Raw genomic sequence first — 22,539 nt, 5'->3', positions numbered from 1 at the left:
ATCTGGTTGGGTACTGTGGAAAGGAGGATGCAGGACTAGACAGAACTTTGGTCTGATCCAGCTCTTAAGATGTTCTTAAATAAATCCCTCAGTTTGCACTAATATGCACTCCTTCTATCTAATTTCTTCTGCTGCTACTAGCTACAAAAGGAGCAAAGAGAGATGCAAAATGCTCAAGCCCCATGCCTCTGACCAGGAGACATTCTGCTTCAGCTAAACTTGGGCTTCTGAACGCTCGCGCAAGCACTGGTCACAAACTTAAGAGGCCCAACTTGCTCTGTTTAAATAAAGGCACATGCCGCTTAACAACTATTCCCTTAGTGACAGACTGCATATATGATGGTGGTCAAAGCATAATAAAGATGCTCTGAATGAAGCAATCGCTTCTCCCATAGCCTGCAGCAAATTGTCAGTTTACACAACAGAGAGGCTCTTAATGCAAAGAAGAGGCAATCTATCTCCAGTAGCATGCGCAACCAAGCTAGTGTCTAAAAGGGTCTGTTTATACAACAAAGGCAATAGATTGGACTGAATGTTCACTTAATGACCTAATCGCATAAGCATGGGGATCGGAGAATGTATCCCCATCGTTAAATGGTGCACACCTGTACTGAGATTCTCCAGGCATTCAGTTCTGTGTTAAATCACTTCTGTTTTTGCACGGAAAGATTACATCCCGCTTCAACATTAACAGAAACATAAAAGCATTGGAATGCATTAGAACTTACACTATTTTGAACTTCAGTTTGGTTCTTAATGATCCATTGATCACTGTCACCAGCGACAGTAAGGTTCTCTTCCTACTCCTCTCCCCCATGTAAGTACTGCATCTTAAATGAGGGAAACGTTTGAAATCGTGTGTAGTCAAAACTACCTTAAATTCAAAAAATAAGTACTGTCTGTTCAAGATCTAAAATCACAGCATGAGACACACTCAGGAACTGAAATGATTGAGGAAACAGCAGCTTCATTCTCCCATTTCAAGTTTGCTCTGGGACATATGCTGAGTAAGTGGAATGGCAGGTAGGATGACTTGTGCTATTAAAACTGTTACTTTTCTGTCTTTTTTTTTTTTGCACCAAACACATACACAATCAAATTCACACAGGTAAAGTATGCTTAAGATGCAGGCTAACTGTATTTGTCAATTCCCTATCACAGAAAACCAGGTGACCTGGGATAGTAGCTGGGCACAGGGAAGAATAGCATTCCTACAAGATCAAGCTGTGAAACTATGTTTAAATAAACATCAAATCAAGAAACAATAGCTCAGCAGCTGAAAGGAGCCATAACTCAGTGGTGAAGTCCATGCTTTGCATGCACAACAACCCAGGTTCAATAGCTAACACCTCTAGTTTAAAAAATAATCTCAGGGAAAAAGGGGCTGGGAAAGACAGAACAGACAATATTGAATAAGATGAACCAGTAAGTCTAACTTCACATAAGGCAGCTTCATCTGTTCTATAAACCAACCCCACATAATTCCAGTAAGATTTTGATCCTTACGAAATCTCTGAACTGTGTCAAATCTAATTCTTTTTATTTGGTAGTTGCCAAATAAAATGATCAACAGCAGTATTTACATCAGAAATGCTATGGAAGCTTCTAATCCCACCGATTAATCAAAATAATTAAGAGCCCAATCCTATTCATATCTACTCAGAAGTAAATCCCATTGTAGTCAATGGGGTTTACTCCCAGGTACGTGTGGATAGGTTGCAGCCTAAGACAAATATACACTGGGTCCCCAAGTTATGGAAGTTATGGGTGGCCGCGATGGTGGTTTTGCATTGGCTAGCACTGATCTGGCAAGAATTTATATGTGTTCCAACTTCCAGACAAACCTTCAGAAAGGAACTAAGTTGGCAACTTAGTGTATATTTTTAAAGAAAGTTAAAGAACAGATTGTACTTTTGAGCACATTACAGTCAAGTGTCTGTGTGCATAGTTCCACTCTGTATGGTTAAGTAGGGGCATCCAGCAAATATTCTTGCATTCCACACGATAAAAAACACCCAAGGCTTTTTGTGTTTAAGATAAACATTCTTACAATTTTAAAAATGAGCAAAAACCCCAACGAAGGGGAAAGATCATGAGTTACTAAGAAAAGGAATGTTAATGTATTGTAGAAGCAGATGTTTAATCCATGAAGGGACACTGGTTTTATTTGCTGCATTATTCTTTGCATTCTTTGAACAGAGCTATTAGAAAATATGAGCTACAGGTATAACCCAATTATCCATGGATTTTTCACCCATGGTTTTATCTCAACGTGATGAGAAGGGCCCTTTAAATTAAAGGGAAAAGTCGTTAAACAATAGCCTTTTTAATGAGAGAGAGGTCAGCTGGCTGACAATCCATCAAACATTCTCTCTCCAGGCACTTAGAACAGCTTCACTCCAAGGCAAGCAAGTCCTCTGTTCCCTCAGAGCACTTGAAAGAATGATAACCACTTCGCATTCTTTCCCAGTACTGCACCCTGGGTGAAGGGAGGAGTTGTTGCCTTGGAATGAAGCCTTTCTAAGTGCCTGGAGAGAGACTGAGGGTGCAATCCTAAACCACCTTCCAGCTCCGACATAAGGGCCATGCAGTTCTGAGGCAAGGGAACAAACATTCCCATACTTTGAGGAGTATGCTACCCAATTGCAGGATGCCGCACACGCCCCATTGGCAAAGCTAAGCCACTGCTGAAAAGTGGGTTAGGATTTGGTCCTGATTGATGAATTGTCTGCCTAATGACTCTGTCTTACATCACAAAGGTCAGCAAGGCTGTTTTAAAATCACCTAGCAAAGGAACATTATTTTTTTTAATGGATTTGCTTTAATGCAATTTTTGCCATCCACTTGAGTTCTGGGAACTGAACCCTTGCAAATAAGACTCAACCTGTACTGTGTGAATTTCATATAGATTATATAGTATTGTTATATTGTGTTCCCCACTTGTGAATGTTTTGATTCTATATGAGCTTGTGTGTTCCGTAATGGCGAAGCCTCTCCCATGCTGGGCAACAGTAATATTGTTATAAAACCTCACAATTGTGTGGAAACATACTCCTCTGGCCCCTATACCAGTGTCTGCATTATTGTGGGTCCATGGTGATCATGGGAGTTTTACAGGATCACTTACCCCAGGATGAAACAGGTTTGTGTCTAGAGTTTCTGATGTGGACTGAAAAGTCATGCTCTGGGTCCACTCAGCCTTGGCAGGTGTAAACAAATAAGAATGAAATGTGTTCAGCAGCTGCAACCTTAAATTAACCAACCAATCAAGCCCTGAAATCTAGGGCTTGTTTCACTGGTCTTCAGTTGGCAGGTTATGATCGCTAATCAGGCAGCACTACCATTAGTGGGGGGATGACAGGCATAATATGGTTAAAAAAAAATTAAAACTGTCACGATTACCCCATATACTGTACACCAGCATGGTACAGAAGCTCTAGTGTTGGGCCTGTATTAGCAAAACTCAAGTTCTGGCCTGGCTATGAAATGCTATGAATGGCCTTGGACTAGGCATTGTCAGTCTAATGGGGTTCTTGTGAGGCTGTCACTGCTCCAAGCTCTTGCACAAGATAAAAACGTGCAGCAAATTTAAAACTAAAACACGGTTCTAGATGTGATGGTCATAAGCTGCAGAAAAGGAACACTGCAGGTCTTCTCTAGACAACCAGCTTGTACATGATATGTGCAGAACTTGGGCTCAGCTGACTGCTGTAAATTGGCCTGAGGGGATCGTAGCCTGTGCCTTTCATGAGCCAATAGACAGTCAGTCTGAGTTTGTGTGAGCCAATCATTATAAAGTTTTGTTTGAGCCAACGGGGTCACTGTTGAGGAAATTGAACTGAGTACCTTGTAACAAGCCCTTGTGAGTTGGAGGACCAAATGGAAAACCGCTGCAGGAGAGAAGGCTGCAGTACCAGTGGAGGAAAGGTAGAGGCTGCTGTGTGCAGAGGAACTGAGGTTATAAAAGGGGCTGCACCAGCAAAGAAAGCTTGGGAGAACACCAGGGAAGAGCTGCAGAGAAGGAGCTAGAAGAGCAAGCTGGGGAGACCACCAGGGAAGAGCTGCAGAGAAGGAGCTAGAAGAGCAAGCTGGGGAGACCACCAGGGAAGAGCTGCAGAGAGGAGTTGAACCCTGAGCTCTGAGGGAGAGCTGAGAGAGCTGCTGGAAGGAACCCTGGGAAAGAAAGCCTCTTGCTGGAGCTGAGAACCAGAGGGGAACTTCCATCAAGCCTTCAGCCCTTGGCCTGCCTCAAGTCCTGCTGCCTCCTGCCTGCCTAGTGCCTGCCTGCCTCAGGTCCTCTCTCAATTGGGGGAATTTGAAATAAGGTCTTTCCATTTGTTTGGTTCAGGTTCCATTCCTCCTAATAAAAACCTTAAACTTAGTTTGGTGTCAGTGGTCTCTTTCGATCCTGCATAACATACAGGAAAACAGTTTCTGGACTGTACGCACTTCAGAATCTGTTTGCATATTTGAACACATTACCAACTCTCACACTCTCTCTCTCTCTCTCTCTCAAACCAACATGTCAGAAAAAAAATTGGGCAAGAACCTCCTTTCCCCACAACTCCAGTTTTCTATGTGCAGGAAGTTGTTGCTGGAAGTCTATTGCAGGTTACAAGCCATGACGACTATATGCAACCTCCTGGTTTTAGAGATAGCCTATTTGAATGTCATATGTAAAGAAGTGAGTGGCAAAAAGATATAGCTGTCTTGTTTTCTTGAGTGCCGCCTGGTGGGCCACTGAGATACAGGAAGCTGGATTATATGGGCTCTTGGCCTAATCCAGCAGGGTTCTCCTCATGTTCTTATGTTAATGGGAAAAATTCTATAATGCAATTTCCCTATCTGGAGGCTAAATCAATACAGCCCAGGAACGGTTTTGCCATGCACTAAGCTGCTTGTTTAGCATGGCTCTCACAGTGGAATGAGAGCATGCCAAAGTTACAGAATGTCTCCTGGAGGTTCTCACAGGAAGGTGGTAGCTCCAATCAGACTAGAGATTTGAGGGGACTTGGGAAGATTTCCTTGGAGCACTAATCCCTTTCCCCAAAGGTGAGATGAGGGGCGAACAGAAGACTAGACTATCCTGGCCTGGGAAAAGTTTTTGGACAATGCAGACACAAAGGAAAAATTGCATACCAGAAGCACAAATAATTTCCACACTTTATGGTACACCTTTTCCGAAGCAGAAAATTGTAATTGAAGTCTGTTAGAACTGGGAGTGGGGGGGGGGGAATTATAAGTGTAATACACAAATTTAACACCCAACATTGCACTGCCTTGAGGTGGTTCTGCTCCTTCTTGGCCAACAGATCCCAGATGGTGGTATTGGGGGACTCCTGTTTGGCACCTTGGTCCTTGGGGTGCCGCAGGGTTCTATACTTTCCCCATGTTATTTAATATCTACATGAAACCGCTTGGAGAGGTTATCCAGGGATTTGGAGTTGGGTGCCATCAGCATGCTGATGACACACAGCTCTATCCTTTCCACTGGATACCAAGGTGGCTGTCTCTGTCCTGCAATGCTGCCTGGAGCCAGTTGGGATCTGGATGAGGGCGAACAAGCTGAAATTAAATCCCGACAAGACAGAGGTCCTCTTGGTTCAGAATTACACGATGTGAGTGCTGGTCTATTGCCCCGCTCTGAATGGGGCTGCACCCCCAAGGAATAGGTTTGCAGCTTATGGGTTATCCTGGACTCACAACTGCTCTTGGATGCTCAGGTGTCAGCTGTGGCCGGGAGCGCCTTTGCCCAACTTCAGCTGGTGCGCCAGCTGCAGCCGTTCCTATCTCAGTCGGATCTGGCCACATGCCATGATTACATCAAGATTAGATTATTGTAATGTGCTCTACATGGGGCTGCCCTTGAAGACTAGTTACAACTAGTACAGATTGTGGCGGCTTGTGTGGTTGCTGGAGGTTGGTGGTTTGATTCTGTCATGCCACTGCTCTATCACTGGCTGCTGGCCCAATTGTTTCCAGGCCCAATTCAAGGTGCTAGTTTTGACCTTTAGAGCCCTGAATGGTTTGGGACCAGTGTATACGAGAGACCCCCATTTCCCATACAATCTAGTCTATTCTGTTCGGTCATCAGAGCGGGCCCTGTTGGTTGAGCGCCATCAAGATAGGTCAGGGGGATGGCGGCCAGAAACAGGGCCTTCTCAGTGGTGGCACCTGTGTTATGGAACTCCCTCCCCTTTGAGCTGAGGACAACTTCCTCTTTATTTACCTTCCAGCGAGGCCTGAAGACATTTTTATTTAGGAAAGCTTTTAAGGCCCTATAATGGCTGCTTCTAGGAATTTATTTAATGTTTTTTTCTGATGTGTTTTATGGCTGGCTGCTTTGTTTTTATACTGCCTGTTTTTACAGTCGTTTTTATATATTTTATTTGGATTTTATTATTTTTTGTATTAGGTATATTATATATTGACTATTATTAGCCGCCTTGGGTGCCCTTTGGGGAGAAAGGCAGATTACAAATCCAATATAAATAAATAATAAATTTTAAATGACTGGAATCTTGTTCTTGCAGCGTGATTTCTACTTCCTCTTTAACTGATGTTTGAATATTTCAATGCATACTTGAGCACTAGTGCCAAACACAAGAAGGCTGACAAAGAGAGAAACATGACTTCATAATATACATACTACAATAAAGGAAGCTTTCCCCAGAAATAGACTTCTCTGGTACTACCAAAAATATCTACAGAGCACTTACTTCCAATTGCACACTACTGCCCAAACCAGTTAATTGCTTAATGTTTGCAGGTTGTCAGAGCTGCATCTACGGGAAAAATAATGCACACAAGGAAGAGGGGAGAAATCGGAAACTGAAACATCAGAAATACATCACTACCAAGATGATTTCCACTTGGAAATCCAAGATGATTCCCAGCCACCCTGGGTCCCTTTAGGGAGAAGGGCGGGATAGAAATAAAGTTTATTATTATTATTCCACCTACGTATACTAATTAATATGGTGGTTGGTAAACAGCAGTGGGTGAGTATGTTGCTTCTGTAGGATATTCTTAGTGCAAAAGCCTTGAATCAACCTCTGAGACACATAAACTGATGTGAATTTAGCAACAAAATTTGGGTTCTCTTTCACTTGTTCCAAGTTCTTTAGCATTTTTGCCATCATATTTTCAAGTCTGTCTGTGACAAACAAAAACAGAAAACTATAGGGCTATAGGGTTGGGTTTTTTTTTTGGTTTGTTCTGTTTTAAGTGAACCAGAAATTGTATACAACAAAATGAAATTTCTTTCATTAGGATGGATGGCATGAGTATACAAAGGAGGGCTTGCATATTCTAAAGGGCTCTTGGGTGTGCGTGCAGTGCTCCTTGGATACTGATCTGAAATAACCGGAGAGATCTTCAGTTGCTGGTCTCTAATTCTTGAGGCTTCCTCCAACAAGGGCCTATTGACTTGACTAATTTAATTCATCTTATTACGCTGGGACTATCAGCATCTTAGAGCGCCACTAGATGCTTTAAACTAGAATTGTAAACATTGAATTACATTAAGCTACTCTGAACAAAGCCTAATCCTACCAAATTCTAAAATTAATTTTGCCTGGTATTAGCCAACGTACTTCATTTCAATCTAATGGGCCATTTGCAGAACCCCCATCCCTGGAAGTTTTCATCCCCCCACCTCTTCAGGCTTGAACCAAAATGGAGATCAACAAGGAGAAGAAAAGAAAAACTCAGAAACCTGAAGATTGTTTGGAATTTATTCCCTTTTAAATTTGCACAAAAACATATTGCTTTCACAGCAAGAAGAGTTCCAAAGTTACAGAATTTAAACACACAAACACACTCAAGCACCTATACAATATGTGCAAAAGACAAAAGCCAAACTGGAGATGTGAGGATTTCTGACCACACTTTCCATTTCTCCCTGAGCCACAGCCTAAACCCCCAAAGTGTTGTCTTCTCAGATTCTATTTTGCATTTCAAAATAGCAGACACAAAGCATCCCAGGTTAATGGCTGGGAGGGAAAAAGACAAACCCACTTAGAGTTTTAGGGTATTTTACACTGGCACACAAGTAATATTGCACACAGTTATAGAAAACACACAGTATAACTCACATCATCCTTCAGGAAATACATGTACATACAAATAAAAAAGCAAATCATCATTTGGTAGGACATGTCTATAAGGTTTGAAAAGAGATGAAAGGGTGAGAGAAGGGAACTGAGAAGGGAACTCCTAGTGCTGGGAGGGGGAGAAATGTTCTCAACAGGCTTTTATGGTGGGGCACCCAGTAACTCTGAGAATTCTACATTTCTTCCCCTGAGAACTTCCACCTTGTAATAATTCTAAAGTGCTTTTCATGTAGTAAAAATGCAGAAAACTGCATTTTCTCTTGTGTAATTGCAACAGCTCCCTGACATACCACTTCAGGACATTCCCTTTCCTCCACCATCAAACCCACCATAAAAACTTAGTAAGAACTTGAAGAGGAACATGATGGCCTAGGAACAGTCTCTCAAGGCAGCTTCCAAACTAAGCTCTGGAAGACTTTGTTTCACAGGGGAGGGCCACTACCTGAAATTATCTCCCAATTGGGAAAGTCTCCCAACTAGCCAGTCTTTCATCAAAAATAGTTGTGTTTTTTTCTGAGAGCACCTTATAATATGTAGGCCACTAAAAAAGGAATTCCCTATAGAGATTGTAACACATGGAAGTGGCATGCCAGATGGACCAATACACAAAGGGTGCCTTGAGTTCCATCCCCTGGCTAGAAGGGAATACAGCCAGTCATCATGGTGTTTTACCATAATAGGTCATTATGGGCCCATACGGACAGCCATCAAGCAGAAGTCCACTGACAGTCTCTGCATGGTTCCCTTAACATGAAAACCCGAAACATCAAACCTACGTGTATCTGTGGTAGATCTTGTGGTAGACTTTATGTCTGTACCTGCCCTAACCTGGAATCCTACTATTGTAGTCTATCCTGTTTCAGGTTACCGGTTGCTTGAAACATAAGGGGAAAACACTCTAGCCTCTTCAGAGACCACAGTGTGAGCTTTGACTTAACTATTGACCTTCATAAGTCTGTATGTCAAGAAGAAAATATTTCAAGGTAACTAATTTTATGCTATTTTGCAGGTGTAGTGTGAACATAATAAAACCTCATCACCAACTTTCTCATGTCTTACTACCATTGTATGTTTTTAACCTTGTAAGCCACCTTGAGTGCAGGTGCACTCTCCTCACTGGAAGAAAGGTAGGGTATAAATTCATTAGATAAATAAATGTTGCCTTGATTGTAGTGCAACCAAGCAGACTTCAAAAAGTGTTCTCTCACACAGGGCAAAAACTGCTGTGTATCAGAGCTGAAGGTGGCTATCCTGCTAACAACTCTGGGAAGCCCATGTTCCAGAAAATACAGAACATGGTAGCTCTGGGTACTGGCAAGCTGATGACATTCATACCAAACTTTGGGATAGTCTGTTTTATATGACCTGAGATCAGTCACAGGGTTGCTCATAACTGGGCCAACATCTATGCTGTGAAAGTCTCAAACCATGTGTTCAGAGCCAGAAACTGCATTTCAAAATCGTGGTGACAGTCATACAACCATCAATTAAAGGGCTAAAGGAACTTAGACCAGGTTTAGCACATTATATACTCAAGAGAACTGTGCCCAGATTTGGCAAACATATCTACATACACTGACATATCTTGCCAAAGACAAAAACATTAAATTTACACAGTGGTTTCCTGAGTTTAAGAGCCCAATCCTACATTTACCACATGATGTTGGTGTGCCTCTTCCACTGGCACTGATTGCCATAAAGCAGTGCCAGGCATAAAAGGCACTCTGGCAACATGCTACTCAGCGCACAGCATGGCTCACTGCTAGGAACACCAATGGGAGGGTCAGCATCTTACTGCTTGTGTGAGCTCTCCTGTTGCCCATCAGAGCACATATGTAAATGGGAGAAGCAGGAGGGTGCAGGGTGAATGGGGTGGGGTAGAGGCAAAATGGGGTGGGGAGGGAGATGGGTAGATCAGGTCCAGGAAGGGGGTGGGTTTGGCAGCAGCAACAGCACAGAATCCTCACCCCCTCGGACCTGATCGCGTGGTGAGGGTTCACAAGGACCTGCACCAGTTATTTAGCTAGTGAAGGTTCTTTGCACAGTGGAGGCTTATCCCCAGATAAGATAACAATTGTTCCCTTACCCAAAGGAGACCTTCCCACCGCAGGATGCAGTGGTAACTATTTTGGTACCACTGCACTGGTGGGAGTGGGGAGGAATAATTGGATTGGGCCATAAGGGATGTGCGCTAGTTAGGTTTAGTTCCTTTTAATACTGAAATTTAAGAAATTAACTCTGCATCCGTTTTCATGGAACATATACACGGACATACTTCACTAACTGTATGACAGCTATATTGCTATATGAGCACAATGATCACAATCCAACACACAGCTTACATACAAACATATGAAACCGAATAATGCATTGGTTCATCTAGCTCAATATTTAAACTGACTAGTAGTGAGCCTTCACAGTTTCAGACAGAGGTCTTTCCCAGTCCTGTCAGGTTCAAGGGATTAAATCCGGAACCTTCTGAATGCGAAGCATGGGCTCAACTATTAAGCTATGAACTTCCCAAACTTCTCTGCCCAATGTTTCTGCCCAATGTTGCATACACACAACATTGATCAAATGTGTACACCTGTGGGCTGGACAGAAATGGGTTAATCAAGCTTGGCTCTGAGTTGGCCCATATATGCATGTAGGTCTAACTTTTCCCTATTCTATTCCATGACCATTTCTGTTGCTCACTGGTTAGACGTTGCGTGAGCCAGGGTGCTTGTAGGAATTCAGTGTGAGGCTTGTTGCAGCTATAAAGCCAGTAATCACATACTTTATCTAGTTCTTTCTAGTAGCAAGAGCCAAAGAGTATGGAACAGGGTAAAAAAAACTCACTGATCAAATAAAGCACTGTGCCTCTCCCCATCCCCATATATTTAAATACACATACAAACCAATTCAGCTCACATCCTTCAGAGACAAGAATGTATTTCTGGCTGCTACTAGAAAGCTACAAAAGAGTTCCCACAGACTCTGTCTCTCATGTAGTTTTATTAGCTCTTAGCTGAAGCCCAAGCCTCCATTATGAAGCTACGTATCTTGAGCTTTGTTAGAAGTAAAAATATCACATTTTCATATTACTAGTAAATGGGAGGCATGCTATGTTTGTGCCAATGTCCAATTATCTAGTTATTGTGGAAGTAATTTAACTTCTTTTAGATATGCTTGTTGTGGATATAGTTTAACCTCTTTAAGATACACTTACCCCCAAAACAGATATTTGTACAATATCTCCTTTTCACATTTTTTAAAACTGGGATTACAGTCTGGTTTAGATGCAACAACCAACCATGGTTGAATGTTATAAGCATGACCAGGCACAAGCTTGTTCAAGCCACAGGATCCACTCTTGCTTTGATAAATGCAGTCTGTAAAAATCACACTTCCCAAAGTTCAAAGGCAAACTGTGGCTTATAACAAACCCTGAACAGAAGTTTCCAACCTTTTCTCCTCATGTGCAAAGGGACTTGGAGTGGGGGAGCATGCAGCTCTTAGGCTCATGCTCAAAACAACCAACCATGGTTTCTGGAATATTTGAACCAGGACAATATGCATACAATTCAGAGTCTTGGGACATGGGAAATTAATGATGCATTTCAATGCCCCTGTGAGTCAAATGGATGAGTCAGGACTAAAATGTTTTTATATATTTAATTTTAAGGGCAAGGTGCAAAGAGACTGTTCCAAGCCCACTAGAACCATGGAAGGATTAAAACATTCAAAAATATTTTTACAGACATTTAGAACAAAGTTTTAGAAACATATATAAAACAAACACCACTCACTGTAAAACATTCCAAAAATACAAGAGACAACACAACTATTACATAATACAGACATGGGGGGGAGGAATCCCCCCTTTTAATTGGCAACAGCAGCAATTGTGCCACATTGGCAAATGCAGAGAGCACTTGGTGCAAAATCCCCAGGAAGATTGGACAAGGAAAAGCTTCATACAGAGAGTCTGCCACAAGCATGCCAGAGTTCAGCAGAGAAAGCACCCATCACAGCTTTCACCACCCTTAAAACAGCAAAAACGGTTTGCACGTTTATAGGCACTTTGCAAGAAGCTTCTCCTGATAGCAGCAACATCAAAAACTACCACCTTAAAGAACCCTTATGTGCCACACGCACTCCTTGGCAAATCAGAGCAGGCCTTTGAAAGAAACTGTACCTTACTCTAATAGCTAAACACTGAACTTTGAGATTTGCAATTGTTGCTAGAACAGCGTATTATATTACGAAAGGGAAAAATTCACTGAACACCTATGATGCAAGTCATGCATGACAAATAGGACAGTGATCTTATCTCACGGAAAAGTGCTTGTCGTCTCCTGCCTACCTGCAAAGTTGGCCCAAGTTGGCTAAATGCACAGAAGGGAGAAGCCTAAAAAATTCCATAGTAGCCAAGCAAACACTAGTTACAGATTTGCTTGAAACGTGCAAATGGAATAAGCAGTGCACCATTAGCATGCATTTGCTCATCACAGAGAACCAAGAGTCAGCTTGGAATAGAAAACTGACCACGAACGTCGATCAGTGGGAGGTGTAAGTTTCTACTTGCTCTGAGATCACAGTTCTATGCTCTCCTCAACACTGTCCAACTTCACTTCTATCAAATCCACAATTTTTCTTTTCAAATCCTGATCCACACATTTATGTAATGCACAATCTCTGCATAGATTCCAATATCCTTAGCATCCAGGAAACAGAATTATACTTCTAATCTCAGTCATAATTCAGAATTGCATGAGGATTTGCAGTCCATTATAGAGCTTGAATTTTATTAAACTACACCTGAAAAGTTCTCAGTATCTGATTGCTAAGGACCCAAACTTTTTGAACTATTTCAGTCTGAACAGGTAAAATGATGCTGGTTTCAAGCCATTTGAAATATTTTTGTTATCCTGCCTTAGCTATCACAGTACTCTATGAAAGTTCTATACCAAAAAGGCAAGAATTAATTCATGCTTGAATTATTGCTATAATCTACTTCTTTTAGACATTATCATCTATACAAACACAAATGAGTACATGTAAAAACACACACAGACCTAGCAAAAGATACCTTTGGGTCTTGATCTCAAATTATAAATATATAAAGATGCATAAAGTAACATCCCAGTGAAAAATATACATTAATTTCCCATTCCCTTTCACTCATTAGTAAACTTCTACATTCAAGTTAACTTTGTACTCATCAGAGCTCTAAAGCAAGAGATGTCTACTTCCTGCCCTGACCAGCAGAAAACAGGAAACACAAGACAGTTGGCTTACAACAAACGTAAACAGATTTCATTGCTCAGCTAGGCAAGGATTAATTCATGCTACCCTGAAGTTTACAGTAGCTGGGGAAAAGCCACACTAGAGGCTAACTCTACAATCCACAATCAAGTATGTCACATAGTATATAGGCTACTTCACTTGCAAGTAACTTCTGCAGAACACAGTTCCAAACGCTGAAAATAACAAATGGCGAAGCTTCACTCAAGCAGTGTACCATAATATGTGTTTTTAAAACTATGTCTAATCTCTATTCTACCACAACTGAAGCAATGCAGTCAGTCCAAAATGACACTGCAGCAACTAACAGGGTAGGATAAAGGGTGGTCTCCCTATTTACATACACTGACTTCTGCTGCTACACAAAATACTTTGCTATTTCTCACAGCCAAATGTTTCCTACTCAATAGCTATAAGAAGCTGTGTTTACAAGTCTGAAGGCCTTATTCCATGTAAATTGTTTTTCAGAGTGAAATCTCTCTCAGATCTTCTTCATTTTGCTGCTGGGTGGCTAACACCACACAAAATGAAGGCAGAAATGGCACAATGCTAAATACATGCTGTAAAACCAAAACCATCTCTTTAAACTTTCAATTCTAATTTGACACAATATTTAGAAAAGTTAAAATATTTTTGAAACCCAGTGGGAAGGCAAGAATTCACTATTTCATTTTGTCAGAAATAAATGTTTGAAAAATCTTTCACTAATTTGCCTAAGAACATTCCAGAAATCAGGCATGCTCCTGCCTCCTGTCTGGTTCCACTCATGTTTCACCAACAATCGGCAAAGAAAAACGCTGGGCCAAACAAGAGTTTGTGGCACATTTCTCCCACATAAGAAGGAATCAAGTTTCGGAGATTAAGCAGAATGCCCTCAACAGTGTACAGCTTGATTTAACAGCCCCATTCCCAGAACTACTGACAGGAGCAGCACATATTTTGGCAGGGAGAATGCCACAACCTGCCAACACCAAGATATCCCAGAGAGTTAGAGGCTGTGAAAGACACCAAAGAATCCATAGCAGCCACAGTTTAAAGGATGGCAAAAAGATTTCAATGTTTTGCTATTCAGGTAACATGTTCGCAATCATCAGGGGATATAGTCTTCAAAGTTCAGGTGAACATAGATATCCAGTGAATAAGCACATCCAAATAAAACATTTGTCTAACAATGTTGATTTCACACACTCATTTTGAAAGAATTTGGATCTACTCCAGGCAAATTCTGAATGGAGTGTCTTATTTACTTGAATTGAATTAAGAGCAATACCCTTTGTCAAAATCATGGAGAGGGTCTACATCCCCAAACCCATGGCTTTCTGCCCCCCACATTATCCCCAGGCCCCTCCTCCACAAATTACAGTGATACAAAGGTGCTATTGCCATGTCAGTATCCTAATGCTGACAAGAACTCCCCCAGAATCTGTCCAAGAACCTCCGACTGGACATAGAGAAAAGGGACCCCAAAAGCCATCAGCTGGCACATGAAAAAGGAGTCCAAAGGGTTTTGGGCCACCTGGTGCCCAACTGAGGAAACGGAACCTTGCAGGAGCTGGCTTGCCAACCTGACTCTGTCAAAGAGGTGGCATGAGTATTGCACCACCTTGCCAAACAAGGAAGCAGAGCTACCTGGGGTCCTCTCTGATGATGATGAGATGGAGCTCGCGCGTCCAGCGCCATCAGCTGCCATGATGTCCTGCTGGGCCCCTTTGTTGTCCTGGGGGAAAAAAGGGAGGAAATGTGATACAGACTTTGTATCTGTAAATTTTCAATGTACATAACTTAAAGATAAACGCATATAAAGGAACGACAGGAAGCTTTATTGGTTTAATCTAAAAAAATGATCCTAGCCTATTTAGAAAATTCCAGTTCCAAATACTTAGTGCATCATAATTCTCATCTAACTATCTACTTCATCACAGAGGGCTTGCCTGGCATAAAACAGGAGACACAGATTACTCCTTTAATAATAGGGACTGTAAAATATATGACATGAAAACAAGCCATGCGAGTTTAATTTTATCATTAAAATTACGACTTTCTGCCACTTGCAAATACACAGAACATTAAAAACAAGCAAAGGCTGCAATCCTATCCACACTTACCTGGAAGTAAGCCACATTTACTATAATGGGACTTACTTCTGAGTAGATAGGCATAGGATGGGGCCCAAAGCATATCAAATCAACCATACAATGAATTAAAATAAATGGATATTACTTTTGAATTTTATTTTTTGTCCAGTTGATTTGATTATATATTTTAATGTAGTAGAACCTATTATTTTTATTCATGTTCCTATTTTAAATGTTTATTTCAACTCACAGTCTGGATCTGAGTCATATTTTACAATACCCTGGAGAACAGAGTTCTCCAGAGAAACATGTTGGACTGGAATTAGCACAAAGAAGCCAGTTTTTATTATCCATTATAAACTGAATTGATATACAGAAGTGCTATTGATTTAGCCAGCATCCTTCTGTTGTACATTTATGGCCAAAGTTTTTGTCTTCTGTCAACTGGGACACTGTTCTCATAGCATTTTGTCTATTTGAAAAGGACCTCCCGCAAGAATTTGTAATATTCCCATCATGCACTAAGATTTAAAGCCTGCAGCTACTGAGTCAGGTAAGATCCATGAAAAGGACCTCCCGCAAGAATTTGTAATATTCCCATCATGCACTAAGATTTAAAGCCTGCAGCTACTGAGTCAGGTAAGATCCATGCAAATGCAATTCTAGAAGATGCTGCACCTTGCTACAAACACCTCTACTCTTCCAGACAGCCTCTGGTCATTTCCAATGGCAAAGTGAATGATTAAAGTTAAAAGAAAACTTACAACTTACCTTTCCTGACAAAGGACCCACTGCTGGTCTCTTCCTTTGTGCATAACCTGAAAGTCTATAACAGTAGTGAGGCTTGCAGTAGAATTTTCCTATAAAGAGATGGGAGGGATGGACAGTGAGGAAAAAAATAATCAATGCTGCAGTTTGCTAGCACTACTGCAATGCCACCGGTCCTGTGCTGTCCTTACCTTCTTTATGCTATCACAGTCAATATTTAACGTTTCTATTCTCATTTATTTCATACTTTTCTGCAAATAATGAATTTTCCATAGGGTGCCTGACAGCCATTTAACCAACACCCAATCAGTTACCAGTGTGGCCCAGGGAAACTTGCGTGGTATTGCACATTAACAAAGCAGCACTGTGTAAGGAACAAAGGCGCTATCACATGAAAATCTGGCTGAAGACTTTCTGGAAGAGGCAAGAATGAATGCAAAGAGGAAAGGGCTGGGCATTAACTCTAAGTGGACCATCACTTGTCAATGTACAATGAGCAGACTCAGAGAAATCTCTGCCTAGACTGTATAATAGCAACCTAGGTGATGTTCCAAAAGTTATACCGAGTATTCTCCAAGCGACAAGCAGCCAGTAGAACTACTAATTAACATTGGAGGTATAGCGTTGCAAGTTCTTTCAATGTGCCACTGAATCATTTAAACAGGACAGGGCAGCCCTTTGTGCAAACTATTAAAATAGTACGTAGTAATATGCAAATGCAACCCAGTCTGATTTCTCTACAGTCCTCTGGTTACCTATACTCATTGAACAGGGGAAGGATGAAACCCAGCAAATCCCCACAAGTTTGGGCTCAGGAGATGAACTACTACTTCCATACATACCTCTGGACCACCCTGTCAGTAACTATTGGAACCTCTCAAGAACAGTTTAGTAAATATTTGCAAAGATCCAGTCTCATTAGTAAAACCTTATGACCAATTCTATCAGTAGGAATTACTAACACTACAGATCTCTAAACAAAGTCACAAAGACTGCTTAAGCAGAAAGACCGGACTAGTAGGGTTCCAGAACTTATCTTTTCACTGTGTGCCCAAAGCTGGAGGGTGATCACTCTCGCAACAACCTTACCCCCAAAGGCAGAGGTTCCCAAACTTACCTTGGTCACAGAGTTCTTCTTTCATGGCACCCTGTTGTGTTGGGGCCATGCCACACTCCCCAGGATTTCACAAAAGATTTTGCGCAATCCCAGCCAACCAAGATGGCAGCACCCGGGAGAGCCAGGAGAAAGGGGCCACCGGGGCCTCCCTTGGCACCCATGAGTGCACTGCAGAGCCCCTAGGGCACTGTGGTGCAGAATTTGGGAACTACTACCCAAAGCGAAGGCTGGAAATAGGATGAAACTTGCATCAGAGTTAAGAATTTCTGAATGAAGACTAAAGACGAAATAATCCAGCCTACACATGCTTGAATGGCAAGATCAACAAAACTGTGTCAGTATGCTCCCAAAACCTCACCAGTGGTATGGCATATGATTCTGTGAATTCAGATTTCTATGTGTTTTATTTTAGTCCCCCCTTGTGAGGCAGACAAAGTTCTACTTCCATCGCTGAAGCTAAGTAAATCTGGGCACCCTGCAGTTGCTTTCTAAGGTAGAAGCTGAAACTATTTTCCAGCCCCTGGAAGATAATGTGTAAATTCAACTTACCATCCACCAGGTCATAGGCATATGATGATAAGCGCAGGGTGGTGGCACAGTATTCACATTTGAAACAGCTGCGATGGAAGAATTTGCCCTCAGCGCTCAGCCTTTCCATCACATAGACACGCTTGTGGCAGAAGTAACAGACGTCGCTGCCTCCCAAGTTTGGGGGGAATTCTTTTTTTAATGAACCCTGAAACAGAACAGACAAGAAGAGGCCAACAGTTATTGGCTTGCTTGCATTGCCAGAGCAGTGCCATCTGTTTTCATTGAGATCATTTGAAATCTTCTACTGAAGAATGGATCGAGCTCCAAAGTACATTCCCCAAGATGATACCTATAATTCAAAGGATCTGGCGGGGCAGAAGAGGTCAACCAGACAGTTCACACTCCATAAGCTGCAGCTTCCAACCATCTGAAGATAAAGAATCTGAAAACATATGGCAGACAAAAGGATCTGCAAAGACGATAAATCATTGCCTCTCTCACCTTCTACTGTTCATCCATAATGTAGATTTACCTCATAGCATTGTTGTGCGACATGGTAAAGAATTTGCTATAGTATCATAGAAATGATTATACAATAATGATGGCAATAATAATCCTTCTCCCATACTTAGGGGACAGAGATACCACTGAAGATAGACCCCAAACAACTGTGAAGCTACAGTACTGCACTAATTCCAAGGAAACTTTTGTGAAATAAACACTGTCTTTTTTAATTGGCTTTATAGACAGAGAGAAAACCAACATGCACAAATACCAGGTGAAGGCATGGGCAAGGAAGCACTTTAAGCACTTAGGAAAAACTAGGCTCCATATTACAGCAGATCTAAGGAAAAGCCATACAAGTTCTAATCACAAACACACACCACCTGCTACACATAATTCTCTTACCAGTTCCTTCTTGTCTAGAAGTGTTTTAGGCTGCTCTTTCCTTTGAAGCTGATTGGCTATCTGTTCAGCCAAAGAGCTCACGCCACCTGTGTACATCTTTATATACTTCTACCAGATGATGGTAAGTGCAGAGGGTTGGAAGGAAGTTAGACAGGAAAAATGAGGAAAGAGAGAAATAATTTAAATTTATGATGGAAACTAGAAAAGAAAAATGGCAAAAAAGGTGCAGAAGAAGCTCAAACCATGCCAAAACAGTGGATAATGCAAGCATGTGTGGTAACAGCAAAGAAGTGGCATGGCAGCACTATATGTCCTAGTCCAGTGGTTCCCAAACTGTGGGTCACCACATACCAGTGGGTCGCAAGCCAATTTTTGGTGTGTTGCGGGCTGCAGCCCCGTGTGCACTGGGTGGCAACTGCCATAGCATGAACCACTCGGGAGTGCTACCTAGCTGATGCAGCCAGTGCCAAGGCTGGCTGCACCGAGCAGCTGTACCCCCTTGTACCAGATGTGGCTGGGAGATGTCACCTCCCCACCTTGTTATCTTTGCCCTGGAGTGGCTGGACAGCTGCAAGCAGTTGGTCTTACCCCCCCCCCCCCAATGCAGAAAACAGGGAGGGATGGAGCAGGGGAGTGGGGAAGAAAGGGGGATGGAGACCTTTGTGAATCAGAAGTGGACAACTACCAGACTGAAAGTGGATCACGGAGCTAAAAAGTTTGGGAAGTGCTGTCTTAGTCCATAGTTTGTAACGAGTTGCTCTAAGTGAGCAACTATTGGGGGGCTAGAGTTAATCTGAAACTGAAGGGAAGTGAAAGGCTGAGGTGGTCCAAACACCATCTCCCCAGATGACAGCACTGCAAGTTCCATATTTGTGTAATTCCATACTTCTTCCACATTCCATATTAGCCACTTGATTAAGGGGCTACATGGGACCTTTCAACTTGTCAGATCTTATTCAGAAGCTGTCAGTTGTTGGATACTAGGAGATTGCTATGGTTCATGCCAGTACAGAAACGGTTTGTTCAGAAGGACAAACTGAGCATTTATGATACTCAAAATCATAAATGGGTGGATTTTATATTCTGGGTAAAAGAGAAACAGAGTCACTTGAAAAAAAGAGGCACTTTTGAAAGAAAGGAGGCACTGATGATCTATATCTGCCAGTATTCACACCCATGCCCAGGAATAGTTAATCCTCCTTCCTTTTAGGGCTGTAAAAAAAAAACCACTACACAAAGTTCTCTGTTTCCACATGCTATTTGCCAGCAAATTCTACAACACACAAAGGTAACTAGAAAGGATTTCAGAAGTATATTGGGAGGAGAAGCACAAGTCATGATTGCGTGCACCCCAATCTAACAAGTCAAAGCAACATCCTCACCATCCCCACTAAAATATGTGGGGAGGGAGGAGGCTGCATGGATTATCCGCAGGAAACTTCTGCAATTTTAGAGATAAAGCTTCAAACATTTTGAGCCGAAGAATCTTCCAACAGTTTACCCATCTCAAAGACAAGGGATATTCCCACCAGCAAGCTATTCTCCTTATCTTCCACCTAGAAATATAAGATTCATGAAAGAGTTGGGAAAGTTCCATCAACCTCTAGGAATAGCCCAGGAATCCAGTTCCATCAATGCCAATCACAGGTTTTTGGGCAGCCCACAATCAGAACTTGAAGGCAAGAGTAATCCCCCCCCCCCACTCACACAACCCCATCACTGGCAATATCTGATGATTCATAGTCATAGTACCACTGAACATGAAGGTTCCACTTAGCTATCACAATTAACAGCCATTGACAGATCTACCTTTCATGAATATATCCAGCCCTCTTTTAAAATCATCTAAGTCAGTGACCATCAGTACATGCTAAAGCAGCAAATTCCATAAATTATGTGATGTGTGAAGTTCTTTCATCTGTCCTGAATGTACTGTCAATCAATTTTACTAGGTGACTCCCAAATTCAAGTATTCCAGAAGGAGAAAATTCCCCCATCATGCATAACTTTGATGTGCATCTTTATGTTCTTTGATGGCTGTTTTGTTGCCTCATCTGCACTCCTTTCCCAGTTGTATTATATCCTTTATGAAAAGAAGCAACCAGAATTGTACACAGTATTCCAAATGAGACCACATTTATACAAATGTAGAATTATTCATGGTCACTTTATTTTCAATCCCCTTCCTAATAATCCCCACCAACACAAACATTACTTTACACAGTTACTTTATGGACAGTTGATTTTTTTTCCCCACTGACCTATTTCACTGAGCTAAATCTCTTTCCTGAAGGGTCTGTTCAGAACCCACCAGTGAGGTAAAGCTGGGATTTATTTTCACTTTTTTCTCCAATTGTGCATCACTTTGCATACATTTTCGCTTAACCTTATTTACCATTTTTGCAGTCCACTCTCCCAGTTTGGACAGATTGTTTTGGAGCTCTTCAGTTCGTTTAGCTTCTGACCATGTTTCAGTTTTCTATCTGCAAATTTGATTATCTCTCTGACTCCAGATCATTTGTGGTCGTAAGTAAACAACATTGGTCCCAAAACAGATCCTGGGAGAACCACACTGCTTATATCTTTTTATTGTGGAAAGTCCTTCTACGGTTGAGGTCTGTAGGGGCCCCTCACTCCTGCCCCAAGTGGATCTACATTGTATGAGGCCATTATGATTACTCAATCAGTGACTAGGGTAGGTGGACAAAGGATCAGGAGCTGGTTGTGCTGCTAACAGTTTCTTTTATTTCCAAAAACACAGCATTAGCTTGAGGTAGGAATCCCAGCTTCTTCTCTCAACCCCTTCGCTTTTACCGCATCCCATATACTTCTTTCTTCCCCACTTGCCATCACCACAAATTCCTCCATGCAGCAAGATGGATGCCTTCTGAACCCCCTGCTGTTTCTCCCAAGTGGACCCAAGGTTGAGCAGGTGGGCAATGGCTTGGTGGTTCCAGCCCACTAACCAGTTGAAGCCAACATGTCAGTGTCTTGCAGCTCAGTCTTTGCAGTGCTGGAATTCAAATCTGTAGGTTTCATCAATTAATCTTTTTCATTAGTGCCAGAACATCAGGAGCACTACAAATACAGTTCTGCTAATATTCTTTTGTCTGACACAGCTCTTAGAGATGCTGAAGATTAAAGATCTGTCTTCTCTCTGCCTTTTGCCCTGTGCTCTGGTCATTTCTTATGAACATGACTGTAACCTCTTCTTTACTGTCCCTCCCTCCGGTTGCCACGTGAGTCAATGCCATCTTCCTGGCACTTTGTGATAGGACACATGTTCATTCAGAGTCAAACCAAAAGACCTTCAGTGAGAAATTCCAAAGAATGACTCTGGCATCTTCACCATGCAATGCACACAGACTTACAATTCTCAGATGAAGGTGCAATCAACACAGGCACCTAACCTGTTGTTTCAGTCAGTCAGGCAAACAGTAAACAAACAGTTTACTGTTTTGCAGTAAACAAAAAGTTGTTTATTGCAGTGTATACCACTACATAGTTTGCAGCTAACTAGCAGGAGTCAGGTAATAAAACTACGATTGAAGGTTTATCCAGCTGACAGCTACTGTTAGTTCCCACTGAAAAAAGTTGTGAGAACTGTTCAAGTATAGAGCATCACTACTTCTGCCCAGCTGAAAGAAACAGTTGGACAGTGTCCTTCCTGAAAGCAGCAACACCCTTGCTCAGTGCAAGGACTATAAGCAGATAAGGACTGTTTTCCTTCTTAGTC

The 22,539-nt window shown here is 41.9% G+C and overlaps 1 protein-coding gene across 17 annotated transcripts in view; it reads right to left on the bottom strand.

The window, feature by feature from the left end:
• MICAL3 (microtubule associated monooxygenase, calponin and LIM domain containing 3) overlaps positions 1 to 22,539 on the bottom strand; it is a 257,846-nt gene that overhangs the window by 72,658 nt on the left and 162,649 nt on the right. For 16 of the 17 annotated variants that reach the window (XM_066633712.1, XM_066633717.1, XM_066633708.1 and 13 more), the window contains 4 exons: positions 18,804 to 18,911; positions 17,913 to 18,099; positions 16,250 to 16,338; positions 15,033 to 15,120 (listed from right to left, as the gene is read on the bottom strand). In XM_066633712.1, coding sequence (XP_066489809.1) covers positions 15,033 to 15,120; positions 16,250 to 16,338; positions 17,913 to 18,099; positions 18,804 to 18,911 — 472 coding nt within the window. The remainder of the gene's footprint in view (positions 1 to 15,032; positions 15,121 to 16,249; positions 16,339 to 17,912; positions 18,100 to 18,803; positions 18,912 to 22,539) is intronic. The other variant, XM_066633724.1, reaches the window with a different exon arrangement.

The sequence above is a fragment of the Tiliqua scincoides genome, chromosome 7, assembly GCF_035046505.1.
Source record: "Tiliqua scincoides isolate rTilSci1 chromosome 7, rTilSci1.hap2, whole genome shotgun sequence".
Classification (NCBI taxonomy): domain Eukaryota; kingdom Metazoa; phylum Chordata; class Lepidosauria; order Squamata; family Scincidae; genus Tiliqua; species Tiliqua scincoides.
The sequence above is the reverse complement of the archived record's forward strand: the minus strand, read 5'-3'. Positions and strand labels throughout refer to the sequence as shown.